The 25,895-nt window shown below is 40.2% G+C and overlaps 1 protein-coding gene across 6 annotated transcripts in view; it reads right to left on the bottom strand.

Moving 5' to 3' along the window:
* The window catches only part of LOC143885226 (protein ZINC INDUCED FACILITATOR-LIKE 1-like), a 77,953-nt gene that overhangs the window by 15,189 nt on the left and 36,869 nt on the right, over window positions 1-25,895 (bottom strand). For all 6 annotated transcript variants that reach the window (XR_013253285.1, XM_077389332.1, XM_077389621.1 and 3 more), the window contains exons 11-14: window positions 7,142-7,357; window positions 6,324-6,411; window positions 1,448-1,533; window positions 1,238-1,345 (exon numbers count right to left, since the gene is read on the bottom strand). Coding sequence is in view for 5 of the 6 variants with exons in the window: in XM_077389332.1 (XP_077245447.1) it covers window positions 1,238-1,345; window positions 1,448-1,533; window positions 6,324-6,411; window positions 7,142-7,357 (498 nt within the window). In the remaining variant the exon portion in view is untranslated. The remainder of the gene's footprint in view (window positions 1-1,237; window positions 1,346-1,447; window positions 1,534-6,323; window positions 6,412-7,141; window positions 7,358-25,895) is intronic.

Below are 25,895 nucleotides of genomic sequence, written 5' to 3'. Positions count from 1 at the left end.
CCCTTACCACTTACGAAACATATCCACTATTCAAATCGGATCAGTGTTTACAAATGTGGATGTGACGCGGAACGCGGCCTAGAAAATCCTTGTCCGACACCTCCAAGAACGCAGTTGAGGCGGTCATAACTCAGGAGAGTCAAATTAGATTTTATTGCTGTGTAGTGCAAAATGCGGGATGCGGATGTGTTGCAACTCGGAGCACGCAAAGAAAAATCCTTGTCGACTCGGGCGAGTTCCTTGTCGTGTCAATGAGTTTTTAAACACTGAATCGGATACATTATGGACTTGCCCCACCGATAATTGATGCAAAAAATCAAGAATGTCCTACGCTAGAGTTAGAGATATAATTATGCTGACCCTATGAAATCTCTGACAACAAGAGATGGGGTTAAGAGCTCAAATATGAAAACCCCAATTTACATGTTCCTCTCCATGGATATAAATGTTGTCTGAAATCAATACGAAATGGTTGACTTATTTCCAGTTCCATCTCCACCGAAACGAAATATCTTGGCCAACATGTATAGTTTTCAATAATGTTTCGATCTTGTCGATGAAACACTGCTACTTTAGATGGTAAATTGCAAAACTTCAGTCTGCATGTCAAAATGACCAAATTGCACAGCAAAGCTTGGGTTTAGACATTTTTGCTTGGTAAGTGCTTATTCATTTTTTAATGGAACTATGTGTTTAAAAATTGGAAAAATAATATTTTCAAATAAAAACTAATCATGTGTATGTTAGTTTCTAATTTTATTGTATGTGAGTTCTTTTCCGATCTTTGATAGGCATCTTTTTCATTTAAATAATTTTTATTTTTTTTATTAGAAAATCCTTTAAATTTCGATCATTATATTGTACTTTGTTTATGAAATTAATTGAAGCATATGTACTTTAAGTTTAGAATGGAACTTATCCAAACAGACACAGCAACGCATGTCATTACATGTTTGAACAAAGTCTTTACCATTGAGCTACAGGCTCAACCCCAAACGTGTTTGATCTTGTTTAACAATTATGGATGGTTGTCTCGCTTATTTGATAATTTTTGTGTGTATATGTGTTTATTTTAGCATTTCTTGAAATTTCCATCATTTGCTAGCATTTTCAAAAGCTTCTGTGATTTTAAATGATTTCTACTGTAATCTATGATGGAAACTAACATGTTTGCATTTCTATGGAAACCAAAATCCTTAACATTCAATAGCAATGGTTAAACTGAATTTGTACTTACAGAGAAAGCATTCTTCAATACAGATGCGCAATTTATTACCAATGCAAGACTCAACCCTGATAGCATAGCTACAAAGGGGTAACTTGAAAGCAAAGGTATAGACAAAGCCTGCGAACAAGAAGATCAATGAAGGAGATGTGTCCAAATATCATACACGATAAAAGCAAAGAAAGAAAGTCCAAAACATAAAGAATTAGGACGAAAGCATACCGCTGCAAGACGCATGACCCTAATGGGTCCAACAATCTTCTCAACCGTCGGATATAGAAAAATTTGAAATACTAGAAGACCAAAGCCTAATTGTCTCATAACTAGTTAGTAATTTAATGTTGAGAATAAATTATGGAAAAAAATATATGAGAAAAGCATGACCAAACTCAATTTACATAAGCCTGTTAATATATCTTCTATTGGCAATTTCTGTAGCAAATCCATTTTTTCCTGTTTTGGGGCAAATAAGATTACTCTGTTCTGTCTTTAACATTTCGCAATGGAAAACTAAGCTGCATACAAGCACACGTTAAGTAGACTGAAAATTTTAAGGGTATTTATAAAAGGAACCAGGAGAGCTAAAAGTTGTATGGGTAATATTATCATTAAAAGTGGCATATTTTCCATGTTATTTAGTTTCTAGGATTTTATTTTCCATGTTACTTTTAGGGCTTTTATTTTCCATTGAATTTTATTTCCATCCCATTGCCTATATAGACCTCGTTGTATTAAGAATTATGAAGTTTGGATGATTAATTGAATTGACTGGCTTCTTCCCTCTACAGGTTTCTTCCTCTTCTATTCTATTCTTCTCTCTTCTCTCTTTCTCCTTCTCTTCTTCTCTTCTTCTTCTCCTATTCTTCTTCTACTTCTTCCTAAATTCTTCTGTTCACTTCTCCTATTCTTCTTCTTCTCTTCTTCTATTCTTCCCTCTCTTCTCTTCGTCTTCTCTTTTTCTCCCCTTTCTTCTATTTCTCTCCCTAGTCCTACAACAAATTTGCTATCAGAGCGAAAGATCCAAGCCTTCGAAGGTGATGCGCAACTTCCGGGTGAGCCGCGAATCGCCATAAAATTTCAACACTAAATCGAGGTAATTTCTTTTCTTCAACTCAGCCGCAAACCTGCAGAAAATTTGCACCAAAATTCAGCCCCTTCTAGATTCAACCCAAACAGTCCCATAAGATTTCAGCCACACCGAGCATAATAGCCCATTCTTTCCTTGTGTTCACCCTTACAGAGAAGAAACCCTAACCATATATCAGTCCAAAACTTTTATTCTCAGCCTTCACAGCCCCTCCGAGAACTTCTCCTTCACCCTTTCAAAACCCGATGACCTCTGCCCAGTTGCTCATCTCCGGCTAAAGAAAAAAGAACCGGCATCTTCAGTCATTGAGTAGTCATCCAAGACCGCCTCCGCCGATCAAGCCCACTTCCGTGGGGTAAGACTAAACCCACGTGGTTCCTTTTTTTAGAAATATCCCTCAGAAGGTAATTTACATTACCGTATCACTGTGGTTTCCTTATTCCAGAAATTAAATAAGGTAACTTCTATTGTAAGTTATCTTAGAGTAAAGATAAGTGTTTCTCTTATTAAGCACACCCCTTTTTTCCCATTGGACACTCATCCCTTTAGTCGTTTTAAAACAATAGTTTCCATCTTTTCATACCCCCAATTCTGCCTTGGACACTCCCATATAAAACTTACAGTTTCACATGAAAAAAAATCTATCACATGAAGAAAAATACAAGAGAGTTATATCCCCACCCCAATTCCCGTTGGGCACCACACTCTTATATTAATTGAACTTACAAAACACCCCCCTTTTTCCCTAGGGCACCCCCTTTTATTAACTTGTTACGTAATAGACTCTGTCAGGTAACTCTCTGTTGCATGTGTACCTAGAGAAGGGGAAAAAGAGAAAAAGGAAAAGAAAAACAAAATCAAAAACAAAAAAAGGAAAAAGAAAAGAGAAAGCGAAAATCTTTTCTTCTCTCTCGCCCACTTCCTCTCTCCTCTTTCCATCTCATTCTCTCTCTCTTCAATCGAACCACTTCGCAAAAATTTGGTAAGTGCATATCCAGCCCACTTTCAGCAGTCTACAACGACCAACTTTTGGCATCCGTCGGTTTTGGCCCGAACCCCAATCCAGGCTATCCAGGAGTCTGATCTGAGATCCGCGACAAGCATTGTGTTCCTTTCGACATGACAGATCCAACCGTTGCTTTCAGTTTTCGTCGATGACATGACATGCAGCCGCGTCGTGTCGAAGGCGGGCTTCCATTACGTCGATGGGAAGAGATTCGTTATGAATTTATGGGATTTTATGCAATATTGGCACATCCGTATGAACTAAGATTGAAGCGTGAACAAATAATCACAGCTCCTCGTGGACGTGAAGCCGCAGCCCGTCATGCACGAGACACCGAAATTGAGACAAAAAGCAGATATTTGGAGCGCCGCATGCATGAGAAGGAAGTTGCGAACAGTATTGAGGAGCCAAATGCTAGTGTTTATGACATCATTATCGAAGTTGAGCCCATGCTTGTGCAGATACAGAATCAAAGATGGAAGATATAGAACTAGAGAGTCCAGTGATGGATGAAACATTACCGGAGCATGGAGAGCTTGAGCATTGCACTGAGGATATCTCTTCCAAATCAGGACAGGGGCATAGTGACAGTGTTGAGTCTGTTGTGGATATTTAGACAGGGGATTTTAGCACACCGGATAACAGCACTGAGCCCGATTCAATTTTAGCAGAAGGTTTTGTTGTTGATTCCATTGAGTCAGTTTTGATACTAGTAGATGCTGACCTTATTGAGGCTGGTCATGGATTGGTTATGCCCATAGCTGTCATGTCGATCCCACCGATCCAGGATGAGTACATTGCTATCTTCCCAGCCAGTTTACTTCTTCAGAGTGGCTTGTGTTCATATGATTCTACAAGGGCGATTTCTTCCATATCGCTCCGCCAACATTTTAGATCACTTTCACGGTTGTCACGAGCATTAGACATCAGGAGTACTGCCGACGGATTACGACTCCTACTGCGTGGATCGTCTACATATTTGATCCAGGCGGACTAGAACTCAAGGGCGAATTCTTTTCAAGTGCGGGAGAATGATGCAGATAGTAGGCTAAATAAGTGGCATATTTGCCCATTAGTATTTATTTGCATGTTTTTAGTTTTCCATGTTATTTAGTTTCTAGGATTTTATTTTCCATGTTACTTTTAGGGCTTTTATTTTCCATAGAATTTTATTTCCATCACATTGCCTATATACATGCCTCATTGTATTAAGAATTATGAAGTTTGGATCATTAATTGAATTGATTGGCATTTCCCCTCTACAGGTTTCTTCCTCTTCTCTTCTATTCTTCTCCTTTTATTCTTTTGTTCTTCCCTCTCTTCTCTTCTTCTTCTCTTTTTCTCCCATTTCTTCTATTTCTCTTCCTAGTCCTACATCAATAAGTAAAGACAAACTCTACAGAAATAAATAAATCTACCGTCTGTGCTAAAAGGGCACATGTAGAAAGGGGTTGGGTTTGGTAGCCGTGGGAAGCATGAAGTCACAGTCCACCTTAACAGTTAACACCAATGAAATAATTTGGTTCCCAAGATTATTCATATTAAATATATTCAAAAGTTGTTATTTCAAATTGATTTCAATAAAACATAATGTTTGAAAGAAGAAGAATTCCCAATGCATGATAAAGAATCCATGAACAAGGCAAACCCATGTTGGAATGCATGTCTATTTTTTGTTGACATGTGATTCTTCCATTCTCTAACAAAGGTTTGTGATCTTTGCCTCCTAATTTATTCAATCTAAATAATGTTTTTAAGTTGACATGTGAAACTTGCCAACTAATCATAAATTGTAGAAGCACATTTCATATTAGTAATCCCATGTGTGTGCCTTTTTTCACTCTGATTTGGAGGGTTATCCCCTATCGTTTCTAAGTTTGGTGTTGGCAGTTGGTTTCTGTCACGAATGAATTATGTAAAGTGAGATGGATATATATTTTAAAACTTAAGGGTGAAGTAGAATTTTTTTTAATAGGGTTATAAAAAAAATCAGTTTTGTTATCATATTAAAAGAAAATTACGGATGAATTGTTTTTTTTTTTTTTTGGTAGTTCTTACGGATGAAGTTATTCATATTTTTAGGAGTTTTTTAATAGGATGATCAAAAATCAGTTCTCCTATCATATTAAAACCCTCTATTTACATAATGGTTATGAATAAATGTCTCATGACTTACAAAGGTATTTGTAGGAAACTAGTATCAAGTCATGATGTGTTAACAACGGGTTTGTTATACCCTATGTTGCATGGATTCGGATTCGGGTGTCGGAATCCGACACGGATTCGAGGTGTCGGATTCGGCTAGCCCCAAAAACAAGGATTCGGATTTGGCATTTTTATTAAATTAATTAAAAATAAAAATGATTTTCTTATCTAAAATTCCTGCAACAAAGAAGTTGTATATTCTCCTCTTTTTCTTCCCTGGTCCACACCCTTCCAGTGTAAAAAAGTTGTATTAAATACACTAAAGTGGGGTGGATTGGGGAATAAAAGGGGGTGAATATATCAGTTGCCTAATTTAATGAAAAATAATGCATACATTCCACTATTCCACAATAAGGAGAAGACCCAAAACCGAAGCATCCAATAAAATAATATAAAAAAGCTACTTCACCTTCCAAATTAAAACCACTGCATAGTGCTATTTTGCAACTGAGTGTGGCCCCAAAACTGATTATTGGACTCTGTTAGACGAAAAAGTTTTCCAGGACCGAGAATATTGTCTTTAACTTGATTAATTTAAAATATTAACGAATATATATATATATATATATATATATATATAGAGAGAGAGAGAGAGAGAGAGGGAAATGATATCAGCAGTTCAGCACAACCATGTTTTTATAATATGCGCGAATTCACCTAGTCTTATATGCTTAATCCGGCTGTCAATAGCCTTAGACAGTTAGTTAAAGCATATGCAACAAGCTGAGTCCGTGCCATTTATAAAAGTATGCTTGTGGTTATGCCATTTCCTTATATATTATACACACACACATACACACCTGATATTGCAAGCACAACTCCAACATCATTTGATGAGAAGCTCAATCCTCCATACTTCCGATCGCTGACTGCCCATAGAGAGAAAATCTACAAAAGAAAATTTGGTTATTCAATGTAGTATTTCACAATTGCAACATGGATTAACGCATCTCTCTCTTTTTTTCTTTTTTTTTGAATTGAAGATTAGCATATCCCATCATGACAAAAGGATAGAATAAGTAATAGACTGAGAAGCAAAACAAGATCTTTTGCATGAAGATGCCAAAATTGGGTCTGAATGAGACTCTTAGTTAGTGGTATGATTGATAGTTCAACAAAAATGAACTTCTATATCATAATTAATCTACAAAATACCAAAATTGTTCAAATAATATTAGGAATCAGTAGAAAAAAAATCAGCAGTAAGAAAGAAGATATATTCATAATTCGGAGTCCAGCACAAGTGAAGCCTTGATCCCCCAAAGCATTCTTGAGCACAACTATAAGAATTAAAAAAATCATTTGGACCATTAGATAGAGACCAACATCTTTCATAACAGCGTGGATTCTTCCTCAAGTACTTAAAGAGGCATGTAAACTACATCAAAATTTTGAAATCCATACTGATGAATAATAAGCACCTACAAGTTTTGTCTCACCAAACCATGCACGCATACGTAAATACATTTGGTTCATAAACGTATAGCACTATATTTCAAATGGGGATGTCATGGATCAACTAAGATATATTATTAAAGAACACTTAATAAAATAAGCATCACAATGTAAATCAATAAAGACAGTTTCAAATACACTGGCTAATACAAGAAGCATTTACCTCTGTGTAGGCCATATCGTGAAGAGAGAAAACACAATATACAATGATAGATGAAATTAGGGGCCAGTTTGTGAAGAGGTTTCCCTTTGAAACTTGTCCGCTTTCTATGGTTTCTTCAATCTTTTCTTTCAAATCGGAACCATTTGAAGTAGCTTCTAGATCATCAGATAAGGTGAACTTTTCTTTGTTTTTACCATTATGCATGTGCAATGTTTCCTGCAAGAAAAATCCCAGAGTTGTAAGATACCATATTACATTCAATAGTTGGATTGGTTGAAATTTTGATTTCGGTTTCAGTTTCGGTCACCACGAAAACAGAAACATTTTGATTTCAGTTTAAAATATTGGTGGAAATCCTGTAAAATTACATAAACATATGTAAACATATGAAAATGATAGAATTTAAAGAAAACTTCAATAAATGATAGAATAAGCATAAATACACATTGTTTGCCGCAAATCTACCCACCCTCCACTTTTGGAGGGGTTAGGATGATCCAATGGAGCTGACTTTTGGTACACACCCTATCTATGATGGGGCCTTGCAAATGAATGGTTTGGATCACCACAAAAAATGTGGGACCCATGTGTTTGGGCCCTCGAGCGCATATAAGCTTATATGTGCTCGAGCGCACAATCATTTTCCTCTTAATATAAATATTTATACATAATACATGCCCCACATTTTGCATACAATTCATATAAATATAATCGTGTAAAACATGTTGATAACTGATATAGTATGCCACTATTACACTTAGATTTTTGTTTATGCATTTTGGTCTCGATTGGGGTGAAAAGAGACACTTCGTTTTGTGTTGGTTTCGGTGAAATTTAAAATCATGATAACTACTCACTTGAAAATTGCCAAGTTGAGGTGCTAATACTACACCTGACGCATGGATCTGCTGGTGATCCGGGACTTGCTGGTATTGGGGGTGTATGGTGATTCTCTCAATGTCATCATATGGCTTAAAGGCTCCTTGGTTCCGCCATGGAGATTTGAGCGATTCTTCAATGGGATTAAGGATAGATCGGTTGGATCCTCCATCTCGTTTGTGCATGTGAGAAGATCAGCAAATGGGATTTCTGAAAAACTTGCTAGGGATGGAGTTCATAAGCAGGGTTTAGAATTGTTGGACTTCTTGCCCCCTTGATTGGCCAACTCGGTATTGGTGGGTTCATGTATTTCTTGTTTAGTGCCTATTTGTACCTCTTGGGTGGACTTTCTCAGTCTCCCCCATGTTCTTTAACAAAATCTGCTACCATTCAAAAAAAAAAAAAAATACTACACCTGACGCATATATATAATATGTTAAACAATGGTACATAGTAAGTAATGTGTAAATTAGCATGAAGAGGTTTATAACTCTGCCGCCTTGGTTTCTACCTGGTGGGAGAAGAGGCTGGTATTTAGGTTGACGGAGTCCATTTATGTACTTAGGCAATCTCTTAGGGCATGGATTCAGAGATTTAGTGGTGCCATCATGGAAATTGATTTACGTATAAGCAACGGTGATCATTCCATATCCATGAAGTGAATTGGGAAAAGGGCCTACTATGTTAGTTGTGTATGTTCCATGTTAATTGTGTATGTTGATGACATTGTCTTGACAGGTTATGACACAAAAAGGAGGGTTGAGCAAAAGTAATATGTGATAGCCTTTGATATATAAGATCTCGGATTATTGTGGTATTTTTTAGAAATTGAGGTTGGTAGATCATCAAAAGGCATATTCATACCTCAAAGGAAGTATGTGCATGATCTTAACTCACCCATTGCCATTCCAGTGGAATGTAAACATCGTTTATCTACTGATGATGGTGATCCTCTCGGCAATCTTAGTTATTGTTAGAATAAGTAGTCATTATAAGGGTATAATCGGCCATGTACTTATTCCCTCTATAATACAAATACATAAGTGAGGGGGAGCTCTCCCTACTCACGATTCTCTTCTCTCATTCTTCTTCTCAACATGGTATCAGAGCCCTAGGATTCTTGATCCCTAGGGAGCACCATCGACCTCCTCTTCTTCTTCTACTTCTTCTTCTTCTTCCTCCTCCTCCGCCATCACCTCTCACCCTCGCCCTAGCTCCTCGCCCAACCCTCAACCCAACCCCGACCCTCGCCCTCCACCCCGCGGCCACCCCGACCCTCGCCCTCCACCCCACAGTCACCCCGACCCTTGCGCCATCCCCGACACCCCCACCTCCTTCCCGAAGCCACCCCTACCCCTGCCCCATCCCCGTAGCGACCCCTAACTATGCCCCCTCCCCGCAGCCTTCCCCGACCCTTGCCCCATCCCCGTACCCCCCTCCTCCCTCCCGTGGCCACCCCCTTCCCTCGCCCTCACCCTGCACCACCCCCGAGCACAAACCCGGTCCTCGTCCCCCCACCCCCCCTCTCCCTGCACCTTGTGGTTCAACTTTCAAACCCTAACCCTAACCTACAGCCCAAACCCTAAAAAAAAAAAACACAAAAAAAACCCTAACCCTAGCTTATGTCCTAGATCCTCTATCTTTGCTCCTATCCTCTTGTTCGCGGCTTCACTCTTCGACATCTATGACTATCTCTTTGTGCTCATTTCCCGTCATCGGAGCCGCGATATGATATCTCCTCTTGACTAGTTGGTTTCTCTATTGCTTTCATCCTTTATCTTCCCTTTTTCTTTTTCCGATCGTCGTAGGTGCTCTTTTCTCTTAGTCTTTTGTTGTCGTCATGGATCCATCTGTCATTGTGGATCCCTCTATCGGTTCCGCCACCGAGATCCATGCCACACCCCCATATTCGGCTTCTTCCTCTGCTACATACTTGTCTCCTGTGGAGAGTTCATTCCCCCAGATGACCACTCTAAGCTAGATGGAACCAACTATTTGTCATGGTTGCTGTTGAGACATATCTCCTTGCCAGGGGCCAGGTTAGTCTTATTCGTCAGGATCCTCCCTCTGCTAAGGATCCTACTTATACTCATTGGGAGCAGGAGGATGCTTTGATTCGCACACTTCTTTGGCAGAGTATGACCCCTTCTATCGCTGCCATGATGATGCTTCTTCCCACCTCGAAGCAGATCTGGGATCATACCGCACTGTTGTATTCAGGGGTTGATAACCTCAAACGTATTTGTGCCATGTTCTCTGAGTGGATGCGCCTCCGCCTTGGTGATATGAGTCTTGTTGCACATTATAGCCAGTTCGTCTCTCTTTGACAGCAGCTCGATCTTTTTATGCCTCTTCCCTTCAATATTACAGTTCTTCGACGTCAGCAGGACCAATTTTGTGTGGTCCACTATCTTAACAATCTGGACCTAAGTTCACCCATCTTCGTCATCAGATCATTAGATCTGGCTCTATTCTGTCCCTTACTAAGGTCTATTCACGTTCCTAGTAGTGTGTTGGCGAGACATCACAAGTCATCCCTTCTGACAGTTCCGCTTTGACCGCCTATGACAGTGGTAATCGATCTGTTCGTGGCGCCCATTCCTTTGGCCGAGGTCGAAGACGCGGCCGTGTTGGTGGTGGTCGTGGCCGTCCTTAGTGTACTCATTGTCAGCAAGAGGGCCCATATTGACACATGTTATACTCTTCATCCCGAGCTTCGCCAGTCTCACTCGGCGCACCTGACTGCAGCTACCCCATCTGAGCCATCTGTCACTTCATCCACTCTAGCTACTGTACCGGCTGATGATACATTCACCTTCTCTCATGCCGATGATGAGGAGCTACAACAACTTCGCTTGGGTGCTCGACCTCCCACTGCGGGCTTTGCACTGCCAGGTAGTTCACCCACGACCCTACTCTCTAGCTCCGGGTCCTGAATTATTGACTCGGAAGCCTCGAACCACATGACCGGTAACCCTTATCAGCTTACCTCTCTTAGCTCATTTCCTTCTTATTCTCAGTCCATTACTCTTGTTGATGGGTCCACTACACCCATCACTGGTGTTGGTACTATTTGTCCATGTCCTACTCTTCCATTGTCTTCTGTTTTATGTGTTCCTAAGTCACATTTTAGCTTCCTTTCTGTTAGTTAGATTACGCAATCTTTGAATTGCTCCATCTCATTTTATCCTTCTTATTGTTTATTTCAGGATCTCTCGACTGGGAAGACGATTCGATCGGGTCGTGAGGTGAATGGGCTCTACTATCTCGACTGTCGACCACCGACCGCTGCCTTACATAGTTCTGTGGATGCTTTTCAGTGGCATTCTCGCCTTGGCCACCCTTTTCTTCAGCAACTCCAGCAGACGTCTCTTGTCCCTGGGTTTATTTCTTTCAGTGCGAGTCCTGTGAACTCGGGAAGCACCATCGTGTCTTTTTCTTCCCGAGTCGTTAGTCAGATTCCTAGTCCTTTTTATTTAGCTCATTCCAATGTATGGGGACCCTCTAGGGTCGCGTCAACTACTGGTTTCAAGTATTTTATTATTTTTATTGATGATTATTCACGTATGACATGGGTTTATTTACTTAAAGACCACTCTGAGGTCTTATCTGCATTTCATTATTTTCATGCTGAAATTAAGACCCAATATAATTGTAATCTAAAGTGTGTACGCACCGATAATGCTCGCGAGTATTTCTCTAACTAATGGATTTTAGGATTATCTGTCGACTCATGGCATTCTCCATCAGTCTTCTGGTGCCTACGCCTCTCAACAGAATGGTGTTGCAGAAAGAAAACTGTATTACTTACTCAGGGTGGCTCGCACCTTTTTGGCTTATCGCCTTCCATCGTCTTTGCTTCGTGGTGATTTGTCATTTCTAGTTTTACATCCTCAGCAGGATCCATTTCCTCTTACTCCTTGAGTCTTTGGGTGTGTGTGTTTTGTTCACCACTTAGGCCCTCGACGTGATAAACTTGATCCTCGTTCTGGGCGTTGTGTATTCTTGGGCTACTCTTGTACCTAGAAGGGCTATCGTTGTTACAGTCCTCGTCTCCGTCGCTAGTTTGTGTCTGCGGATGCTATGGTTTTTTAGTCTAAGCCATTTTTTAGCCCGGTGTCCGAGTCTATCACTAATGTCATCGAACCGGTAGTTTCAGTTCCTCTTCCAGTCCTACTAGACTCCGTTCTGGTACCACCTTCGTCAGTTCCTGAGCCTATGATTGTCCCTACCGTGGATTCTCCTCATGTTCTGTCTTTAGCACCGTAGCTTCCCCTTGTTCCTATAAAGCAGTATCAACTACATTGGCGCATTGATGGTCCACCACCCACCCCTCTCGAGCCATCGCCTTCTCAGCCAGACATCCCAGTTTCTACCACTCAGGTATCCTCTTTACCTACTACAGTTGAACCTTCTGATTCTCCCATTGCTTCGCGCACTCTCTCTCATTCTACTACGCATCCCGTCTCTCATTTTGTTTCTTATGATAAACTAACTCCTTCCTTCAAAAGCTTTGTCTCTTCTTTGTCTTCTGTTGCGTTACTACAGTCTGTGGCAGGCGCTCTTGCTCAACCGGGATGTCGTGCTGCTATGGATCTAGAGATGGGTGCTCTTCATGCGAACCAGACTTGGGATCTGGTTCCTCTTCCGTCTGGTGCTCGGTTAGTTGGGTATCCTAGGGTGCAAGGTTTTAAACTTCAGCCGAAATCCAAAATTTCAGATTTTGGTCATGACAAAAACCGAAATTTACCAAATTTCGGTCAAAATTTCAGAAATTTCGGTTATATTTTGGATAAAATATTAATTATTTAATTCTTTCTAGAATTTCAGCCAAAATTTCAGTAATTTCGGCTGAAATTTCGGCCCAAAAAACCAACATTTTGAGCCCTTCTACCGAATTTTGGCCGACTGAAATTACACCCGAAACCGAAATTTAAAACCTTGGCTGGGTGTTCTCAATCAAGTACTTGCCTGATGGTACTGTTGAGCGCTTGAAAGAGTGCTTGGTAGCTAAAGGGTATACAAAGACTTTTGGAGTTGATTATACAGAGACCTTCTCCCAAGTTGCCAAGATACCCACTCTTCATGCGCCGCTCTCTGGTAGTTAATCAGGGTTGGATACCCACTCTTCGTGCGCCCCTCCTGAGCAACGTATCCTGGAGGTTGCTCCATATACACCTCCTCTGTGAAGAATGCATTTCTACATCGCGATCTCACTGAGGAGGTGTATATGGAGCAACCTCCAGGGTACGTTGCTCAGGGGAGATGTCCTCCTCTGTTTGTGTAACGACCCGATTTCCGTCGTGTCGCTACGAGCAAAAGAAAGTAAAAATCATGGAAATATTTTTTTTTTTTATACAAGCATCAACGACGATCCCGATAGAATCTTATTACAACTTAAAAATGATACATGACGTAAGACGTCAAAATGCAAGGACTCCAGGAACGAACTCTCTGATCACACAGTCCCTTATCCCATGGTTCCTTCATTTGCAAATGCTCCGCCATCTAATGCCTCAACCCCTGTGGTGGAGGAATCAACGTCAAAGCAGGGTCATCCAAAGACCGAGCAAAGTAAAAGAGACAATAATAACAGTGCATACAATAAAATCCACATTTCAATAATGTCTAGAATAAAGATTACAATGCCCATGGCAATATAAATCAAAGGAGTGACAATAATTTCAATGTATGCTATGTATGCATGTATGCAACAATTTTATAAAATGAGACAGCACATTCCCCAGGTACATCCGGCTTTTCCCCCATTTATTTTTCTGTCAGTTCTTTTCTGACTTTTTCATTTTCTTTTATTTTTTTCTGCCGGTGTCCTTGCCGCACGGCTAACCACTACCCCTGTCTGAAGGTAGTGACGTTATGGACTTGGATTACGGTCTCGCATTTGCCGAGCCGGGGATACTATCCCTCGGGGATACTTTCCCTTTTTGGTTGGTTTGCCAACGAAAGGCAGTACACGCTTCTCGCGTTGGCCTTTGGACCTTAGGTCCCAGGATGATTCCACCACACCCTTAAGTTCCCCTTCACTTTCCCCCATGTATGCAACATGTATGCAATTACTTACCTTTGCCTTTCTTCCTGCATTCATTTCAATTCATTTGATTCCAGCATTCATTTCAATTCATTTGATTCCAGCATTCATTTCAATTCATTTGATTCCAGCATTCATTTCAATTCATTTGATTCCAGCATTCATTTCAATTCATTTGATTCCAGGCAAGCGAGTATAAATTCACTAAGCAGGTATTTATCAGGCAATTTATAAGCAGAGCTACATTGCATAGACAATTATATTGAACACCATTACAAGACAAGGTCTAGCTGTCACCTGCCTTTTCTTATAGTCGCAGTAGGACGAGATGGCTCCTGTAGGCAAATAAGTGAAATAGGTCAACTTATTTTAGTCTAGGTCCTTTTAATATCACACAGACAACACTTGTCCTTTCTGTGTCCATTTATGTCCTAAAATAAGGTTCCCTGTGTTCACTATTCATGTGGGCCCCACATGCTACTATTCATGTGGGCCCCATCATGTCACTATTTATGTGGGCCCCGCATGTCACTATTTATGTGGGCCCCATCATGTCACTATTTATGTGGGCCCCATCATGTCACTATTCATTTCACCATAAGTTGATAAAGTTTACTTTACGGTTACTATGCTAGTATTTCACCGTTAAGTATATAGGTGGTAGAACCAACCATTACTTTATCCATATAGGTGGTAAAACCAACCATTACTTCAAATAAAATATAGGTAGGTGGTAGAACCAACCATGAAAGAGATCATTAAATAATTTAGGTGGTAGAACCAACCATTGAAAGAGATCATTAAATAATTTAGGTGGTAGAACCAACCATGAAAGAGAGACTATTATAAAAGACTTACTTGGTAGTGGATTTTCTTTTTCCTTCTTCTCTCTCTCTCTTCCTCTTTCTCTTTCTTCTCTTCTCTTCCTCTCTCTCTCTCTCTTCTCTTCTCTTCTCTTCTCTTCTCCTTTTCTTCTCCTCCTCCTCCTCTATTTATAGACATTTTTTTGCATAGTACTTTTTGCATAGTAAAGACTATTTACTATTTTAAATTATTATTTCTGTCGGTCAATAGTATTTTTGCATAGTACTTTTGCATAGTAAAAACTATTTACTATTTTAAATTATTATTTTCGTCGGTTAACAGTATTTTGCATAGTTAATAATATTTTTTTATTATTAATTTTGTCGGTCAATAGTATTTTTGCATTTTTTTATTATTATTTTCGTCGGTGCGATGATATTTTCGTTTCCACTAGGGATGGGTCCCGCTGGTGGTAGGACCCGCTGGTCGTGGGGCCCGCTTGTGTGGGACCTACTTGTGTGAGACCTACTTGTGTGGGGCCCGCTGATGTGGGGCCCGCTGATGTGGGACCTGCGGGTGTGGGGCCCGCTGATGTGGGACCTACTGATGGTGGGACTCGTTTGTAAATAGTACTCGGTGGGTCCTACTGTGAATAATACTTTTAAATAGTGTATCTCAATAGTGAACTTGCATAGTATTTCTGCATAGTAATCTCGCATAGTGACTATTGTGAATAGTGACTATTGGAAATTTTTAACATATATATATATCTATTCCGTTTTTGTTGACATCTGGGGCGGTGGCTTAGTGGTAGGAAGCCGTTCAATCTTAGCTTAGACTTGGGTTCGAATCGTGTACGCCCCATTATGCCAGATGTCCTCATGCCCGATTAACTTGGGGAAAATGAGTAATGGCCGATGATTACCCACCTATGAGGCCATTTTTATATTTATATATATATATTTTTTTACCGGTTCTTACATTCTACCCCCCTTAAAAAAAATTTCGTCCCCGAAATTCCTACGCCCATAACCTAGATATCTTGATAATCAGAATCTCGACACATGATAATTTAAGATCATCTCCTTTACTTTGTAAATCTTAATTTTGATTAGAAATCAACGTCTTGTGAAATCCATTATAATCTGCACTGCCTCTTAAATACTACTAATCTTCTATTCTAGGCAGACATTTTACTCCTATGAATTCCCTTGTTTCCCATAATCCATAATTTATAAATAAGTTTTCTGACCTTCTGTTGCCCCATCCTGTACCTCGTTGTCATCGTTGATTAGGCCCCATCCTGTACCTCGTTGATTAGGGCGAAGAAACGCTTTTCAGTTCCTGGCTGTGCGTTCTTATCTTGGGTCAGAGGGCGGTACTGATTTCTTCTTCCCTGGTTCTGCTGATTGTTTGCACCGGTTGATATTGTGGCGGAGGTGGGCGGTTTTGGATGAAGGCTGGTGCCTTAGGGCAATCCCTTCTTCTCCAGCATTGCCCAACGTGAATCCTTCCACAGTGGGGGCACAAGTTCTTTGATGGTGGACCACTATCAATTTTTTTTTTTTTTTTCCAGTTTACCCTTGAAATGTGACACATCATATGTCACCTATTAGCTATCTAACCCTACTTAACGACACAACCCACAAGCACCAGGGTTTCCGTAAACCCGGGCTTTGATACCACAACTGTAACGACCCGATTTCCGTCGTGTCGCTACGAGCAAAAGAAAGTAAAAATCATGGAAATATTTTTTTTTTTTATACAAGCATCAACGACGATCCCGATAGAATCTTATTACAACTTAAAAATGATACATGACGTAAGACGTCAAAATGCAAGGACTCCAGGAACGAACTCTCTGATCACACAGTCCCTTATCCCATGGTTCCTTCATTTGCAAATGCTCCGCCATCTAATGCCTCAACCCCTGTGGTGGAGGAATCAACGTCAAAGCAGGGTCATCCAAAGACCGAGCAAAGTAAAAGAGACAATAATAACAGTGCATACAATAAAATCCACATTTCAATAATGTCTAGAATAAAGATTACAATGCCCATGGCAATATAAATCAAAGGAGTGACAATAATTTCAATGTATGCTATGTATGCATGTATGCAACAATTTTATAAAATGAGACAGCACATTCCCCAGGTACATCCGGCTTTTCCCCCATTTATTTTTCTGTCAGTTCTTTTCTGACTTTTTCATTTTCTTTTATTTTTTTCTGCCGGTGTCCTTGCCGCACGGCTAACCACTACCCCTGTCTGAAGGTAGTGACGTTATGGACTTGGATTACGGTCTCGCATTTGCCGAGCCGGGGATACTATCCCTCGGGGATACTTTCCCTTTTTGGTTGGTTTGCCAACGAAAGGCAGTACACGCTTCTCGCGTTGGCCTTTGGACCTTAGGTCCCAGGATGATTCCACCACACCCTTAAGTTCCCCTTCACTTTCCCCCATGTATGCAACATGTATGCAATTACTTACCTTTGCCTTTCTTCCTGCATTCATTTCAATTCATTTGATTCCAGCATTCATTTCAATTCATTTGATTCCAGCATTCATTTCAATTCATTTGATTCCAGCATTCATTTCAATTCATTTGATTCCAGGCAAGCGAGTATAAATTCACTAAGCAGGTATTTATCAGGCAATTTATAAGCAGAGCTACATTGCATAGACAATTATATTGAACACCATTACAAGACAAGGTCTAGCTGTCACCTGCCTTTTCTTATAGTCGCAGTAGGACGAGATGGCTCCTGTAGGCAAATAAGTGAAATAGGTCAACTTATTTTAGTCTAGGTCCTTTTAATATCACACAGACAACACTTGTCCTTTCTGTGTCCATTTATGTCCTAAAATAAGGTTCCCTGTGTTCACTATTCATGTGGGCCCCACATGCTACTATTCATGTGGGCCCCATCATGTCACTATTTATGTGGGCCCCGCATGTCACTATTTATGTGGGCCCCATCATGTCACTATTTATGTGGGCCCCATCATGTCACTATTCATTTCACCATAAGTTGATAAAGTTTACTTTACGGTTACTATGCTAGTATTTCACCGTTAAGTATATAGGTGGTAGAACCAACCATTACTTTATCCATATAGGTGGTAAAACCAACCATTACTTCAAATAAAATATAGGTAGGTGGTAGAACCAACCATGAAAGAGATCATTAAATAATTTAGGTGGTAGAACCAACCATTGAAAGAGATCATTAAATAATTTAGGTGGTAGAACCAACCATGAAAGAGAGACTATTATAAAAGACTTACTTGGTAGTGGATTTTCTTTTCCCTTCTTCTCTCTCTCTCTTCCTCTTTCTCTTTCTTCTCTTCTCTTCCTCTCTCTCTCTCTCTTCTCTTCTCTTCTCTTCTCTTCTCCTTTTCTTCTCCTCCTCCTCCTCTATTTATAGACATTTTTTTGCATAGTACTTTTTGCATAGTAAAGACTATTTACTATTTTAAATTATTATTTCTGTCGGTCAATAGTATTTTTGCATAGTACTTTTGCATAGTAAAAACTATTTACTATTTTAAATTATTATTTTCGTCGGTTAACAGTATTTTGCATAGTTAATAATATTTTTTTATTATTAATTTTGTCGGTCAATAGTATTTTTGCATTTTTTTATTATTATTTTCGTCGGTGCGATGATATTTTCGTTTCCACTAGGGATGGGTCCCGCTGGTGGTAGGACCCGCTGGTGGTAGGACCCGCTGGTCGTGGGGCCCGCTTGTGTGGGACCTACTTGTGTGAGACCTACTTGTGTGGGGCCCGCTGATGTGGGGCCCGCTGATGTGGGACCTGCGGGTGTGGGGCCCGCTGATGTGGGACCTACTGATGGTGGGACTCGTTTGTAAATAGTACTCGGTGGGTCCTACTGTGAATAATACTTTTAAATAGTGTATCTCAATAGTGAACTTGCATAGTATTTCTGCATAGTAATCTCGCATAGTGACTATTGTGAATAGTGACTATTGGAAATTTTTAACATATATATATATCTATTCCGTTTTTGTTGACATCTGGGGCGGTGGCTTAGTGGTAGGAAGCCGTTCAATCTTAGCTTAGACTTGGGTTCGAATCGTGTACGCCCCATTATGCCAGATGTCCTCATGCCCGATTAACTTGGGGAAAATGAGTAATGGCCGATGATTACCCACCTATGAGGCCATTTTTATATTTATATATATATATTTTTTTACCGGTTCTTACAGTTTGTCGCTTGAGGAAATCTCTCTATGATTTGAAGCAGTCTCCGCGAGCATTGTTTTGGCATGAAAAAGTGTGGTGTAGATCATTCGGTATTCAGTCATCAGTCCTATGGTTGCCCTGGAGGATGCCTATCAAAGTGAAACACACTAAACTTCCACATAATGACAAGCACTAGAGTTTCTGAAAGGGGAGGACGAGAAACGTAGATTCAGTTATAATCTTAGTAAAGCAACCTTTCGCATAGAACTTAGTCCTCGGTTGTATTTTGTTGATTGTGTACGTTGATGACATCATCATCACGGGCAGTGATTCAAGGGGTATACAGAAGTTGAAGACCTTGCAGAAAGAATTATCCACCAAAGATTTGGGACGCCAAAGAAACTTTCTTAGGATAGAGGTAGCATATTCTTCTCGAGGTCTATCTCTATCACAAAGGAAGCATATTTGGATTTATTGGATGAGACATGAAACCTTGGAGTGAAGTGCATCTGTTCCTATGGACCCTAATGTGAAACTTGCTCCAGAAGGAGAGTTGTTGAAAGACCCTAGCAGATACAGGAGGCTGGTTGGGAAGCTTATATATCTTACGATTACTCGCCCAGACATATCGTATGATGCAGGAGTAGTCAGCTAGTACATGAGTTCCCCCACGTACCTCACACTGGGCGACAGTAGTTCAAATTCTTAAGTATTTGAAGGGCGCACCAAGAAGGGGCCTGTTATTCAAGAGACATGGTCATATGATGATTGAAGGGTCATCTGATGCTGATTGGGCTAAATCTCCAGCAGATAGGACATCGACCACTGGGTATTGTACCTTTGTAGGAGGTAACCTAGTGTCATGGAGAAGTAAGAAGCAAAATGTCATCGCTAAGTCAAGTGTTGAAGCCGAATACAGAGCGATGGCACATACGAGTACAGAGCTCATTTCGCTATGATCACTTTTGTCTGAGATTGGTATCGTCTCTTCACCTTCACAGTTGTATTGTGCTAATAAGGCCGCAATACATATTGCAACCAATCCAGTTTTCCAAGAGAGCACAAAGCACATTGAGGTTGATTGTCATTTTATTCGTCAGAGAATCCAGAAGGGAGAAACATGTACCATATTCACTCATTCTGCAGATCAGTTAGATGATATGTTCACAAAGTCATTGGGAAAAGCTAGATTGAGTGATATTTGTAACAAGTTAGAATGTCTGATATATACATTCCAGCCTGAGGGGGGTGTTAGAATAAGTAGTCATTATAAGGGTATATTCGTCCATGTACTTATTCCCTCTTTAATATAAATACACAAGTGAGGGGGAGCTCTCCCCACGCACGATTCTCTTCTCTCATTCTTCTTCTTAACAGTTATTACCAACAGTTAGTAGGAAAACATATTTACCTTAATATTAACAATTCTTATCTCACTTATGTTGTAAATGTTGGGAGCCAGTTCATGCAGGTTCTTAAAACTACTCATTTGGAGGTTATCCATCATATACAGGAATAATGGACACTTATTGTTAATTGTTAGATGACAACTGGATTGGGTCACCAGATGGCTATAGGTTTACTACATATTGTACTTTGTCGCCAAAAGAGAAATCTAGCATCACAACCTCATCTTTGGTTCATGGTTATCAAACACGGCAGCCTATTGGATGAGTCCCAAGGAGCAAAAGGAGTTAAAACGACAATTTACTGAGGTAATACAAAGGATTAGAGCCAAGAGATCAAGATCCCATTTTTTGCCATTCCCCTAATAAGGATGGGTCTTGGCATATGTGTGTGGACTGCAGAGTCATTAATAAGATTACCATGAAGTAACAAAAGAAGAAGATTCCTATTAAACATGTTAGATGTGTTTACATATATAAAGGCACTATTTTTTTTTAAAAATTACATATTTCATTAATATTCAGATAGCAATCAGGACCAGGAGTCCCAGTCTGCAATACAAAATATTAAGTTGAATTGGCACGAGGATACCCGAGACCAATTCAAAAGTAACCAAAATAACCAAAAATTGCAGTAGAAACTAAGCATTCCTTTCCTCTATTCTGTAGTATGCCTTCTTTTCATCTTTCATAGCAATCTTTTGAAACCTTTTTGAGACTGCGTATAATTGTAGTTCTCCTAAACAGAAACCTCTTGTAAGTTCAAGCTGATTGATTCATTTGAAACTACCAAACCTGCCTCTTGAAACTCTAAAACTCCAGATCTAAAGAAAACTCCAGGAAGGTATAGCAAAGTTAAAATATCCAGACAGGAAAACCTAAGCAAAAGAACGAATCTCTCAAGCTATGGCTATGGAAAAAGACAAATTCTGGATAACGATAGGCAATTCACAGTGCTATTAAACGATAGGTATCCTGGAAGATTGTGAAAGGGATTTACCCTTTAAGGACCTACAGTCCCAAAATCTAAAACTCCATTAAAAGACCGCCAGATTACCAACAAACCTATATTACCACCAAAAGGCACTAGACCGAGGGATTCAGAAGCCTATGGGGAAGAGCCTCCCACGAAAGAAAACACTTCTAGTGAAGCAATCCCACAACACTGATCTCTTTCTTATAGTAAGGCCTTTAATTTTCTTACTGAATTCTATTTTCCTTTCTCCTTCATTTCTCTATCTATTCGGTTTCTGTTCTCTTTTTTTTTTCCTCTTCCTTCTCCTTTTGTCCTCTTTTTTTTTTCTTTTTCCTCTTCCTTCTCCTTTTGTCCTTTTTCTTCTTCCCTTCTCTTTTCTCTCCTGCCTTTTTTTTCCGGAGCCGAAAGGCCTTTCATTCAGGGTTGCTATCCTCGACCCCCTATGCACCATCATCCTTCTGAAGTCCAACCTGTCTTCGCTCTTTCAGATCCCTAATAGCCATAGACCGAAACAAATTTTTAGTGGCTTCCAAATCATCATCAAAACCTATTCCGAAGACATCCCATATAGCCAACAGCTCATCAATTTCCCCAGAGGGAACAACTTTACTTTCTTCTAATTCCAGAAACTCCATCAACCTTGAATCCGCCTCCTGTCTTTCCACATCCACACCCATCCGAGTCCGGACCTCCATGCTGACTTCCCGATCTAGGTAATCCCTAGACTTCTGAGATACGTCTACTGAGGTGCCCATCAATTTTTCCCTTCGCTCAATCTCTGATGCCTTAACCTCCTCCCAACGCTGACGACGGGCTCTTCGCTCCTCTTCCAGAAATTCCTTAAAGAATTGAACTTTATAGATTCTGACAAAAGCCTCTTTCGGATCAGACTTCCCCGAAACCTTTAGAAAACAGTCCTTGTTAACCAGATGACGCAAGAGCATCCCCTGGGCATTTTACGTCAGCCTCCTTGTCTCCATAGTGTAGGTTTTATTTTGGTTTCACTAGTATTAGTCATATTTGTATCTTCTTGTTTTCATGCGTCTTTAGTGGTCATTTGCTTACTAGGGATAGTTAAGTCATTTCAAGTTGTAATGGGCTAGTATATAAAGCCTCATGATCTCTCAGTTTTGGACACCTCTTAATGATTTGAAATTTAGAGAGAAAATTCTCTTTCGTATCTTCTTGAATTTCTTGTGAAATGGAAATTGCTTGATTGTAGCTTGCTTTTCTTCTATTTCACTCATCTTCTCATCCCTTTGTTGCATGCAAGGGTCGTTACCGACGATTCTGTGTTTGATCCGATCTCATGTGTCCCCACGCTCGAAGTAAGATCAAGAACCCTATCTTCTCTAGAATCCAAAAAAAAAAAAAAATACAGATCGCTTCCGTCAGTATCAAAGCCTTGCTACAAGGATTTTTCAGTCCTGCACATCCTGAGAAATATCCCATCATTTGAAGCTTTTGTTAATTATCCTTTGAGACTTAGGGTTGCATTTCCTATGTGACTGAATTCAGATAAGCAAGTTAACTATGCTTCGAATTCAAGCTTTCTTCCCTATTTTCCCTTGCAACTTGCAAGGAATTCTTCGAATGAATCTCCCCTGGACCTACCCTCACTCAATCAAGAGTTGTTTGCACGCCTCTATCAAAAGTGCAGAAAGCCTTATTGTTCTTGTATGATCATTGCAGAGTTGGTGAATTTGTTAAGGATCGAATGTTTTTCCTCATGCATCTTCAGGTAATTGAGTAAATCCCTTTGTTTTTTACTTAGTTCTATAATAAACCTGCAACAGTCGAAGGTTTTGGAAGAGCTGGATTATAATTTCCTCGGATTTCAACCCAGCTCTGTTCGAGCAATCAGATTCATGTGAGCAGTGATCAAAATTTGGAACTAAATGGTGTTCCAATCCAGATCTTGATTACTAACTGGATCTCCAGATGAGAAATACTTGGATTCATAAGTTCCAATGTTGCTGAATTTTCAAGGATCAAAATCCGGAATGACTCTTCCAAAAGGCTCTCGTGAGTTTTGGTGGAGGTCTTCATATTTTTTACTCTTCCATTTTGCTAGCCGGTCATCTTAATCACCACTGAATTTTAAGGATCAGGATCTGGAATGAATCAGCAAGCTAATTCCTTTCAGTCCAAAGTTTCAGTTCAGTCCAAAGCTTCAGATAATTTCTCTTCTTGAATTTGTTTGCATGCAAGCTGTTTGACGAATCACTTCAAAGAAACTGTATATGCATAGATATCGGCATCTTTCTGTGGTTGTTGGTTGGACAGAGCACAAGTTGTCAAGCTAGGAGGATTTGGTTGGTATTCTAATCTCTGAATAGTTCATTGAGTAAACGAACTTTCAGTTCTGTTTTGCATGTAGTTATCTTCTAGAATTCTGCATGTTTTTAAAATGCCTCCATTGAATTGAGCACAAAGGACTGAGGCACTTTCCTTTGCAAGTGGAATTGTTGCAATCTATAAGAATCAGTAAAGGTTCCTGATTATGAGCTAATTGCATGATGTTGAAAGTGAGTGCATGATTTGGGCCAACGCTGGATGAGTGAAAGTGACTACCTCTTGATACATTCCCTGGTGGACTGGGCAACTTTAAAGCCTGTGAGCTTGTGATACAGGAAGTGAAGTTTTGAAATAGGCTGCCTTACTGCACATTGCTTGAGATTCACACTAAATTTTGGAGAAGCCTTCCATCTTCTTGGCAGTGACAAGCAGTTGAATGTACTATAATTTGAGGCAGGAATTGAACAATGATTGGTAGAGGAATTGTCCGACGAACAGTCCCATTGACAGTAGTTCAAAAATTCTGTACTTGTGAACAGTTTCCAATCCTACAGAAACCTTACAATTAGATTTGGTGGTTGAATTAATTCATTTGAGCATTTAAACTGTGGAAGGAGCTGGTGCTACATTCCTTCAAATGATTACAACTGAGGACAACACACTCCTATAGATTTCTGTTTGCATAAGCATCCAAGAGTCCTGTGACTACGTCTTATGAGCAGCCTCTGAACTGAGTTTTGTTTGGTTGAAACTCTACCTCTAAGTGCTCAGTTCGAGTAGGGATATACCAACACATTGATTTTGTGGAAGTGCCAGCTCTTATGTGTCTGAATCTATCAACTGCCAGTTTTTTTTTACTTGGTTTTTCTTCTTTAACGATTTCTCAGTGTCGCTCAGCCTGAATTGGATTTGTGCTCAGCTTATCAGCCTATACCTAATTTCAGGAACTACTGAATTGCTATTGCAGGTTCTATTTTAGAGTGAAAATTTAGTTCAGCCACACATAACAATGCATCAACTCGGTATCAGATATTAGGACGGACCTCTATTTGCAATCCAGGTTGAGTACTGTTGCACATTGGTTTCCCTTATATTGAAGTCTTCCTCCTTGACCTACAGCTTTGATTTCTTTGGTTCATGTTTTTATAAAGCCGGGTTCATATTGTTATCAACTAAAGTGAACCGAAGAGGAGTCCAAGTCAGTTGAGTTGGCTTCACTTATGTAGAATTAATCCATGCAGCCACTAGTGAGACAAACCTTGTCTGCGTTTACACCTATGGAGCCACCATTTGTTCCTCACATCTATGGTTATGGTGATGTGGAGACCGAGTGCTTATATTGGGTCGACAGCCTCGATGCGTATCACAGATTATAAGGTTTCGACCATCGTAAGACATTACGACGTGCTAGAGAGACTGTCAAACTGAGTGCAGAGTCTATGTGGATGCTCATAGAAAGGGAGCATTCTGACTTGGGCAAACCTCGATTCCACCGATGGGAGCCGGTTCGTGATCGCTTGTTGAGGATTTATGCTCCGACAGAGTATCGACGACGACGTGATGAGGAAAGAGCCCAAGAGGACCAATGGAAAAAATTCTTGGCCCAGCATCGCCGAGAACGGAAGGCTCACCATAAACAAAAAGATAATCTTGATTCCCTCACCATGCAGTTGAAGAGACTCGAGCGACGTGTGCATAGATCTCCTTCTCCACCCCTAGAGGCCGATGATGAGGCTAGCGAACAAGAAGGGGAGGAGGAGATAATGGTTGAGTCAGGAGAGGTTGTTGGAACCATCATTTTAGAGCCAGACAACCATCATTTTAGAGCCAGACAGTGATAGTGGCGTGCTTGACACTGGTGGTGTTGTTGATACTAGTGGTGAGCTTGTTGTCCTTGATAGTGACAACGGCGATGATGGTGATGATATTGAGGCTACGACACAGCATGTTCAGATAGAGTCTGTCACACCGTTAGTGAGTATAGTTTTAAATGAGGAGCGTACACTTGTAGATGTTGCAGGTGACATCACCATTACCCCAGTTGCAGAGGGAAGTGTTGGTAGATGTTGTTCATGTTGAGATGGTGTTGCCTATAGTTGTTACACCCGGCATAGATGTGATATTTGGTGCGAT

The sequence above is a fragment of the Tasmannia lanceolata genome, unplaced genomic scaffold (genome assembly GCF_043159265.1).
Source record: "Tasmannia lanceolata isolate RefF3 unplaced genomic scaffold, GAP_Taslan_0.1 ptg000002l, whole genome shotgun sequence".
NCBI lineage: Eukaryota > Viridiplantae > Streptophyta > Magnoliopsida > Canellales > Winteraceae > Tasmannia > Tasmannia lanceolata.
The sequence above is the reverse complement of the archived record's forward strand: the minus strand, read 5'-3'. Positions and strand labels throughout refer to the sequence as shown.